Source organism: Adelges cooleyi, unplaced genomic scaffold (genome assembly GCF_023614345.1).
Source record: "Adelges cooleyi isolate 19-005CV unplaced genomic scaffold, UGA_ACOO_1.1 ACOO_flye_CR_arks_rails_tigmint_CR_PRNA_23, whole genome shotgun sequence".
Classification (NCBI taxonomy): domain Eukaryota; kingdom Metazoa; phylum Arthropoda; class Insecta; order Hemiptera; family Adelgidae; genus Adelges; species Adelges cooleyi.
Window position 1 is genome coordinate 1,672,658 of NW_026095893.1, and position 9,962 is coordinate 1,682,619.

The 9,962-nt window shown below is 31.7% G+C and overlaps 2 protein-coding genes across 4 annotated transcripts in view; both read right to left on the reverse strand.

Moving 5' to 3' along the window:
* The window catches only part of LOC126835931 (uncharacterized), a 98,475-nt gene extending 97,314 nt beyond the window's left edge, over positions 1-1,161 (reverse strand). Inside the window, exon 1 of the mRNA XM_050568822.1 lies at positions 1,156-1,161. The gene's annotated coding sequence lies outside the window, so the exon portion shown is untranslated. The remainder of the gene's footprint in view (positions 1-1,155) is intronic.
* Positions 1,162-5,539: 4,378 nt separating this feature from the next.
* LOC126835599 (uncharacterized) lies at positions 5,540-9,665 on the reverse strand. 3 transcript variants are annotated; one of them, XM_050568280.1, is made up of 11 exons: positions 9,554-9,665; positions 8,610-8,676; positions 8,502-8,531; positions 8,407-8,430; positions 7,925-7,975; positions 7,599-7,628; positions 7,469-7,498; positions 7,286-7,336; positions 6,943-6,978; positions 6,148-6,240; positions 5,540-5,852 (listed from the first exon to the last, which is right to left on the reverse strand). In XM_050568280.1, the coding sequence occupies exons 2-11, from the start codon at positions 8,668-8,670 to the stop codon at positions 5,722-5,724; spliced, it is 537 nt and encodes a 178-aa protein (XP_050424237.1). In that variant the 5' UTR covers positions 8,671-8,676; positions 9,554-9,665; the 3' UTR covers positions 5,540-5,721. The 3 variants fall into 3 exon arrangements, with proteins under 3 accessions (XP_050424237.1, XP_050424234.1, XP_050424235.1); XM_050568277.1 differs by having other exon boundaries at positions 5,540-5,922; XM_050568278.1 differs by lacking the exon at positions 7,925-7,975 and having other exon boundaries at positions 5,540-5,922.
* Between the last annotated feature and the right edge of the window lie 297 nt (positions 9,666-9,962).

The following is a 9,962-nucleotide window of genomic DNA, read 5'->3' on the forward strand; positions in this document are numbered from 1 at the left end:
TACGCCAATAATTCACTCTAAAAGCCATTCCGAATATGAAATCATACAATAACATACACGACATGGTAAATTGATATGGTACAAGTTTATTGTTGTTGCTGAAATTCGGTTTATCGTTCCACATAGTCTTCGGATAGTATTACACGTTTGCTCGGTAAACACTGTTAAAATATGCGCCAACAATAGGAAAACTTGGCCGGCAGTGGGATTGGTTTTTTTCCTTTTTCTTGGACTTTGGACAAAAAAATGTTTTATTCCAATCGATGAATTCGCGACCTTTAAACGCATTGCGGTGGTAATTTAATCTTGGAAGTAATTTTAGGTTTTTTGAATTTATCATCGCAGTTTACAGATCGAGCCGCCTGGAGATATTCTCATACAGTGTACGGGCGATAGAACGACCTTAATTGAGGTAAATTAGTGATTCGGCAATCTTAATATACATACATTCTAATGCGTTTTGCTTGTACCAGTTACCCAAACATAATGCGAATCTCCCCAAAATGAGCGTGAAATCCGGACACTAAAAGATAATGCATATTATAACGTATCACTGTTATTGTAATAATTTGTGTTGTATGATATTATAATACATACACAATCATAAATAATTATTAAACGGAGAGTAAATACTTTGCATGGAAAATTTAACACGCCTCCGATAATGTTTCTCGTTTAGTCAATAAGATTCTAAGTAAATTTTAATCAATAAACAGGTTCAAAACCGCCGGGAAGTTTTGATGTATTTACTTAAAACAAGTTGAGATGAATAAGTCTCTAGGATATGCTGCCTTGATCGGCTAATTAGAAAACTTGAGATTTGGAACAAGTAATACAAAAAAAAATAGATTAAAAACTTGAATAGTTCTATATAATTTAGCAATGACGAAATAAGAGGTAAATAAAATATGGGGAAACCACCTATAGACATCATCTGGTTCAGAAGTATCACTAAAAAATCGAATGCATCGGGGCAACCGTCTATCTACCATGAAAATGGATGTCCAGACAATTGTGTAAGTTGTAAGACCTACCAATGAAAAGTGAATTTGTGGATGCTGGACTCCACTTTGGTAATTTCTGACTCTTCTGGCTTATTGCTCGCGGATTCACACCGAACCGTTTGATTGTGATGTCATCCTATTAAGATTTAACAATATTGGATAAAAGCAATATTGTTAGCTTCTTATTATACTGTACTTGGGTATGTTTAGACTGTGCTTATTTATATTTTTAATGTCGTATGTGTTTTTTTTTTTTTTAGTGTACAGTACGACCTTATGCGACAATTATTTCAGATGCACTATGTAGGAATCTCAGCTTTTTCCGATAATAGAAGATAAAAATGTTTCCTTAGCTGATGCAGACAATGTTTGTGGTACGTCCAATCGATAGCCCTTCGATGATACCGTTGCCAGAGGCCGGAGTTATGCTGGCAAACGAGATTATTCACATTGGATATCGGATTTCACATAATATAATTATTCCATTCGTTCGAACGATCCCCGACGTAATCAGAGTGAACGGTTTTTACGTTTTTACAACAGCTTACAAAGTCTTTTGAAACGACCCAAAAGCGATTTCCCAATAGAAATTAAAAAAAAAGACCTAATGGAATAGACATAATGGATTAAGGATAAGATATTGGAGATACTAGATTAGTGTTGAGAGATGGTCGTCCAGCTGGATGCTGGTGGCGAGGTTCTTAGAGAGATAAAACATTCGATAATAGAAAAATAATTTTAACAGTATTATAACTAGAAAAATGTAATATTTTTTTCTATTTAAAATTAGTCTGTATATTAAAAATAGCTACTAGATAATTTTTTGTAAAATATTGCCCATCCCTTACCCCCCTTTTAATCACTTATCGTTATTTGCCTGACAGGTAAAAAACAAGCGTCGATAATCTATTCGACGATATTAAAGTGTACCACAATGAAAACATGACATGATATTGTTCTAAAATCATTGAAAAATTAATAGACGGCACTTTGGTTATGCAATTTTTAATGCATGCAGCAGGAGCACCCATTGACTGCTTTGGTGTTTAATTTATTGTTTAAACCCTTTTGAGCAGAACAGCAATGAACTGTTTCCGGTTTGTGGCGAAAATGTATCAGCAAAACACAATATTATATAAATTGGTTGTGCAAATAGAACTTTGTATTCAATTACATTTATTCCCTCGGGAATAAAAGCGAACCCTGGCGTCGAGTTATGTGTTTTAGAATTTCATTCGTGACCAACTTGAGTCTATGATTAACCGTTCATAGCTTCGAGGCAGAGCTAGAGACTATTGGTTTTGCTAAGATGGGAGTTTTTTTTAATGTGTTTCCATTGTAAAACGATAAATATATTTTGTTCATATTCTCATATCTAAAATATAACGGTGTCAGTAGGAGTTAATCATGTTTAGTTGCGTCGTGTGGTTAAAACTGAAATTAAATATACAAATAATTGTCATTCATATATGTACAACAGTATAGGACATTTTTATAACATAGCTATGATTGAAAAATTGTGTAACGGTAAATTCACTCTTTCGGTTATGAATTAGACATATTTTATAACATATAAATTCTTCTTATTCTTCTCCTCCTCCTGTTGGCATGACTGCTCTCTAAGAGTTTTTGCCACTATTACTGCACTCCACGCCACCAATCTTGAACATTATACATCATATACATTTGTTTTTCGTTCAACATAGAAATACCATTATGGCGTACTTAACGTTAAACGTATGCAAACCCCTACGGTGGCATACGAATGCGACAGAATGTATTACTTTAAATCGGTGATAAATATGTAACGTTATATTGTTGTCTCGCGTTCGACAAACACAAAAGCGTCACCATAAATAAACCAGAGCACAATGCCCTAATTTGAAAACATATTAAAAATAAGCACAGCATAGCATACTAGATTTGAATTATTTCTGCGCATAATTTCAAACGCGCTAAACAATAATTGTTGTTAGCTGAAGGAAAATTCGAAATTAATCAATGTTTGTGCCAAGTATTTGCGTTCACTACTTTTTGCACAATGTAAATTATTGAAATAACAAAAAAACAAGTACAAAAGTTGTAGTTTAATTTTCATACATTTCCAAATGCTCGCGTGTGCCACAAGGGAAATCTAAAAAGAAATTCGACGGTTAATGTATTTATTTATTGTTTACAAGTTAAAACTTACCGGATCGTTCACGTATAGGCGCACTCGACTTTGGTATTTGTTTAATGTTTCCTTGACGTGGTTGCGTTTCGAAACAATACATTATTGTTATTATTATATTGTTATTTCGGTTGGGAGGTGTGTAAAAATAAAAAATATAATATATTATGTCATGCTCGGTTATCACGAGGTACTCAGACAAATGAAAAAGTGCACAATAACAGCGGTTTAAGTACTAACGACTTACCCCGGGCCAAGTGAAAAATCTTCAGCTTGTCGTTTACATGTTTTACATTTTCATAATATGAATTGCTTTTGAAAAATCCGATAAAACGTGCAACCCTTTATTGGAGATTTTATGAAAACTCTGAATCACTCGTTTGCAGTGCTAAGGATAGTATATACGAACGTTTCTTACCACACTAAGTGCACAGTATTAAATAATAATATAATTTAATATACACCAGTCAGTCATGATTAATGATTAATTATCAGGAGAGTTGCATTGACAATAGATTTTCCGTACAGAATTAAAGCAAATGCATACAGTAGATGGTGAACTATTGGCGCTTCATAAATGGAGTTAATATTTTTCCAAAAAAAACGCTTAATTTCAAAAAGCTGCAATTCTCCAGGCATTGAACACAAGACATAAGAAGTATTAAAGACGAAATATTTTATTTTTAATTGACAAAGAAAAATATCGAATAAAAAAAAATCCAGTTGTTGAAAGTGTTAAAATCACTTTTAAATAAACGCTACGGAGCGAATCTGTGGACCGTTAGGTTAGGTTAGGTTCAAACCAGCACATTTAGGAATTCGTATACATAAGTGAGTAATAGGAGTAGTAAGTAAGGGAGGGTTAGTGTTTTAGAATGATCTCCAGCCCGAAAACATATCCATGTTAAAAAATTGTTAATGCTATGGTTTCGTTTTAGATCTACCCTGCGGTCTAATTTTCAGACTTAAAACCTAAAAACATTGCTCGATAAAGTTAAATAAAGAAAAAAAGTCTATCTCTCCTAGAGGAACGAGCTGTCTATCTTACTTTTTTTGGTTACCTAGTTTACGTTTATCGGTAGCGTGGTGTTCAAAGAATATCCCAAACATATTAGGAACTGATTCGACTATTTTCAAACAATCGGTCGAGAAATCGGTTCATAGCTGTTGTTCGATCGCCCTGCTGCCCCTATCCGGGGGACGCTTTGGACTTGGTCTCTTGAAGTGCTTGCATACGGGCACAACAAAACACATTTATTTGAGTATAATATTTATATATTATATTGTACGCGTTTGTTGTCGGTAGCCGGTGATCCGCGTTGTCTGCACATGATAATTCATGCCGAGAGCCAGACCTGACCTAATGGCAATAATGATTTAATATTATTTGATTTGCAAACGGCGATCGCACGTCACCGAGCATTACGGACAGGGGCGTAACCGAAGGGGATTAAAGTTTTTGGCTCGGACGACAGTTTTTCGCATATACACGAGAGTTTGGGCCAAACGACACGCCCGATCCGCTACAAATCACTTCAAACTGGACCGTTGTGCGTGTGCACCGATTAACCTTGTCTTGGCGTGCAGCACCCTCGCCTTGGTTTTGACAATTCCTCCTGCCAGGTGCCATCATCGCCAGGTAAAGAGGGCCTGAGCTCCAGCTCGTAAATAACCCGTCCGGCTGTTTGGTGTCTTGGCCGTCAAATTGTTCAAATTAACGATCAGCCAAATTTCAAAAGCTTCACATTTCTTAAACCCCGTTAGTGTCCACGTTTCAACACCGTTGTATCTCTTTTTTATTTTACTCTCTGGCTATGCCACCTCCTTGTCAGTGTGTTTCACTGTGTATAACTCGTGAAATTTATTATGGGGTTCAACAACTTTGTAGCTCTAGGGTGTGTGCAATTTGGTGGTGATGCAAACAACTGCCAAATTTAAATGGGATATTTCTTAGCACTGAAAACAATGCAATATCATTCGTCCTTTCATCCTCGCAAACAATCTTGTTTTTCGTTTCTATTTTTACCTTGTATTAAAATATTTAACTTTGAGAAAACGACTTTTCCCAAAAAAACACACAAATTAGTACTTTGTTTCAAAAAAAAAAAAAAAGTCAAAGATTTAAAATTAAGTAGATCTAATATTAAATCTGAAAATATTTATTAGGTGAACCTGTGTTTACCCGCGAAATGATAATTTAAAAGAGTGAAATAAATAGATTTTTTTTTTAGAATACAGACATTTTTGTAGACTTTTTAATGTGGTTGTATCCCAAACAAGAAAAAAAATTATACCACTATATTAAAATTATCTATACTCGAAAAAAAGTATTATAAATACAATACATAAAGAACAAATGTTTTTGTAACAGCGATTAAAAATGTTTATTATAAAACACATTGAGTTTATTAACAATTTAGATATTGGTGCGGTATGCAAAAATTATTGAAATGTAATAATAATATTACTGTAAAACATGTTATCCTTGAAATCACTGGTCCAAATTATCTAGTAACTGATCGGCAAGTGGCCGAAGTAGTTCATTGTTTATGTTGATTTCCCAAAATACACCATTAAAGGATCTGTACATGCTAATATCGTTGTGTATAGATAACAAATTACAAGTTCCCTCGTGGTAAATACAACTTTTTGTATATGAATCCGGGTATGATACACTTCTGAACAATCCAATTAAAGGACACATTATGGGAAGGTTTTCGAAATCTGGAAATCTGGAGGAGTTATCTCCTTGAACAAAATGTACCAAATTTAACGTTTAAAAACAATTCAATTTGCACATTTTTTGTGTTATACAAACAAGTTACTCTAAATTGCTATAAAAACTGTGTAATTGAAGTGAGATCCTTTTATTTGGCGATCATAGGCACGCGCCTAACTTGCCTGATGGGAAATATGGGCCGAGTATAATTGTGTACATATGAATTAATTTAAATCACTTGCACGCATACTTACTTATTAATTCCCGAATTAAAGTAATTATTGCTTCTCTTGTCTTTCGTCTTCTTGCACGTCCTAAATCCCGGATTGTAACGCCTTGAAAATCGGCTTGATAACAAATAATAACAATAAAAAATATATTTTAGTTGCTCCTTGATTACTAGTTGCATTACATTTAAAGAACTTTAATGTTGGTAATTATTGTACAACCTGTCATTGATACCGAATAGGTAAATTATTGAGCCAAAAATTAAAAAATATTAACCCCACCAACAATTTAAACCCCAAAAAAAAATTAAAATAAATTCCAAGTTAGTATAGAAGGTCAAATATTTAAATATTTTATCACTATTAAATAATATACGCTGACTAACCTAAAAAAATATAATAAACCTTTTCCCATGGAAACTATTTTTTTTTATTTTTATTTTTTTTTTTTGGTATAGTTTTAAGACAAAACTCTAGCAACGGGAGAGCTCCCACAGGATTTTGAAACAACCAGAACAACTTTTGTCCCTGAACACGTTTATAGAAGGGCAAAAAACAAAACATTAAAGAACCAAAGCGCAGTTTAAAAATTGAATTGAAGAGACGGACTGCTGTTCAAATTTTTTATGGCATTTTCCTTCACATCCCTTTTCAACTTCTTAAACAGTGTATTTAATAATTGATATTTTGTAATACCAGTCGGTATCAAAACTAGCAGGAAATATAGAATAGCCAATGACCTACAGAAAGATTCAGCAGTTATTGCTCCCCTTCTGTTCAACTAAAATCTACAAAAAATTAATGTATGATTATTATGATTACTTTCGTTGATGTCAATTAGACTCGAATGCGGGCAACCTATAACCAAAATGTAAATATCAAATAATTATACGGTTAAAACAATTTTTTTTTTGTAAATACATTGCGTACAAAAGTCATCCTAAAATGAGAATATTTAGAGTAATTATTATTCAATGTATACAATTTTACACTTAGCCACAATTGAAAACCGATTAAAGGTTAGTTTTAAATTAGTTTTGTACGACCATTAAGACGTCTTTTAGTGAAATAATTGTAAGATACTTGCTTAGAACTATATATATGTATAGTAATAATCAAAATGAACGATAATTGTTCGTATGAAAAAATAAAATTTTGTATTTACCTAATGCCTTTCTTATTTCCGTCCGCATATTACCCTGTAACCGTAAAATTCCTAAAATTCAAAACAAAATAAATTTATAAAAGTAGGTATTTAAAATTAACTAAGGTTTTTGGTAATCAATTAAAAGAAGACTGCGTAAGGTAATATAAAATATAATAATATAAAGGTTATGAATAATTTTACGATTTGGTTTTGGATCGTCGTTTACAGCTTCTGAAATTAAAATAAACACATTCATATTTTTCAACGTATGTCAAAATATAACCATGTTGAAATATATTTCTATAAAATGTTGATAAAAAAAAATTATTACCCGGTACTGCCAACATAACAGCTATTTTTTCTGAATTAACAATAACATAAATGTATTATTTAATGATAGTAGGTGGATTGAGTAGAAACTGCGGTCTTGGATGACTGGTTTTAAGCGGATGTGACAAGTACAACAACATTAAGCGTATAGGTTAGGTTAAAATAGGCAACGTCAACGTTCATTGGCAGAAAGATTCATTTAGAGTAAAACTTGCAAGATTTACAACGCTGATAAATTTGCTATTTTTATATCGGTACACAGTTTAAAAATATTACCGCATGCTTTATAATTGTTAACATTTTATTTATATAATAAATTATGATTACCCATCGAATAATTTCCATTAACAATTCGGAAAATTATTGACGGCAATCTATCTAGAAAAAATAAAACAACGGTTTTAAAAAAAGCAGAAACAAATTTAAGCAATACTTGTGGTGTTAATCATTTCTCTAGCGGTAAAACTACTAGTCTCCGATTTCCAATGTTCGTATACTATAAGGTGGAAATAGCTATTATTGAAAACCCTAATACAATACATAACTGGATTTCTCCAAAAATTCACATACAGGGTTATTCGATAACTCTAATATTCGTTTATCAATTTTTAGCTCCTTAAAAATTAAAAAAAAAAAAGATATTATGAAAAAAAAACCACTTAAATTACAGTATTGTTCAATGAAAGTTCCATTTCAATATCATAATTTATTATTTTACACCTTATTCGTTTCTTATCTGAACAGATTATTATAGAAACTATAGTTTTTTTTCCAAAAAAATATAATATTTTATTGTTAATATAATTTACCTTCTGCAAGATCGATGTATTTGTCTGTAATAAATTATATAGAAGAATAGTAAAACTTTAAAAATTACCGTGCATGAAAAATAATTTATACCGACTTGTTAGTATAATTTGCTTAGTTGTATAATCTGTAAAATGAGTTAATTAATGAGTTTTTTTTTGTATAGATTTGTCCTGCGTTTATAGATACGTGTAAAAATAATCACCTAATACAGCTAACAGAACATTTACCGAGGCAAACAATATTATTATACAAAATGTTTTCATTTTTATCTGCAAATAATAATGAACATTAAAATTAGACTGCTTATTAGGTACTCCGTAATTTAAGGATATATAAGGATACAAGGATAAATTAGGATATATTGATATGTAAAGATATTTTAGGATATAAGGATAGTCTAATGCATTTGTTAGGTAGGCACTTACTGGCGTACCACTGAAATTGATTTTTATGATAAATGTTAAATATTGATAAATGTTGTCAGTAAATCGATAAGGCTAAAAAACTACTAAAAAATGTTTGGCCAGAACCTAACATAGTTAAGACTATACTATCATCATATATCGCAAGGAGATTATAGATCGGAAATAATCATATAATTATCAGGACGTATGCATGTGTTGATGTATCTGCCTGAAGTGTAGATACTCTTAACTTTTTTTTTTACACCCAAGTTTAATAAGGGTAAAAGTAGCTAACAATTAGCATGGAACATGCTTTAGCCTTGACCTTCCAGCTCGAAAACGACACAAAATAGCGTCACGAGAGTAGCGTGAAAGTGGCGCGATCTAGCGGATGCTTTTATATATATTATATTTTATAATATAATATGTACTGGCCAATTAGTTTTCGTTGAAGTATATAGCCACTGTTTACAACAACGAACACAATTAAATGAATTGGTTAAAACTACCAATTTTTAAAAATAATAGAATAAATTCAAAATTTGTTTTGTTTTTTTTTTTTAAAGCCATTTTTGTTAGACTTGTTTTGGACTTGGTGCTAGAAATAAACCAAAATGGCTTTTACTATTGAAACTATGTTAAGGTGTCTTACAAAGTTTGGACCTGGTGGTAAAAATGATACCGCAAGCATACACAAAACGCGAAAATAAATAACAAGAAAACCTTTATAAAACATACTTACAATATTTGAAGTTTCAAAGTTGAGTTATTAAAATGGAAGTGATCAATAATTTGATCAGCTTGTTAAACGAACTACTTTAAAGTGATTTTCTTGTAACTTGTGGTATGGTTTTATGCTGACAAAATTAAATATGATTACATATTTACATTACAATGACGCAGTGTTTAGACTATTTCATGCTCATTTCGTTATGTAAACATCACTCGGAAAACTAATGTTTGCATTATAGATTTTAACCATTAGCTGTGTGTATATTATTCTATCAATAAAATTTGTAATTATCGTAGGAATAAGTTTTCACTATGCTACAACTAGATACTATGTTATGGAATTGAAGGATGCTAACTTGAGATATCACAAATATATATTATACACACATGTATATTTGTGTGTGTGAGTTGTTATTATT

Coding starts and splice junctions, on each gene's coding strand:
- LOC126835599 (XM_050568277.1), bottom strand. CDS start 8,670: ATGAAAACATTTTGTATAATAATATTGTTTGCCTCGGTAAATGTTCTG. Junction 6,979..7,285: donor GGAAATAAGAAAGGCATTAG/GTAAATACAAAA, acceptor TTTTGGTTATAG/GTTGCCCGCATTCGAGTCTA. Junction 6,241..6,942: donor TCTAATTGACATCAACGAAA/GTAATCATAATA, acceptor TTTGTTATCAAG/CCGATTTTCAAGGCGTTACA.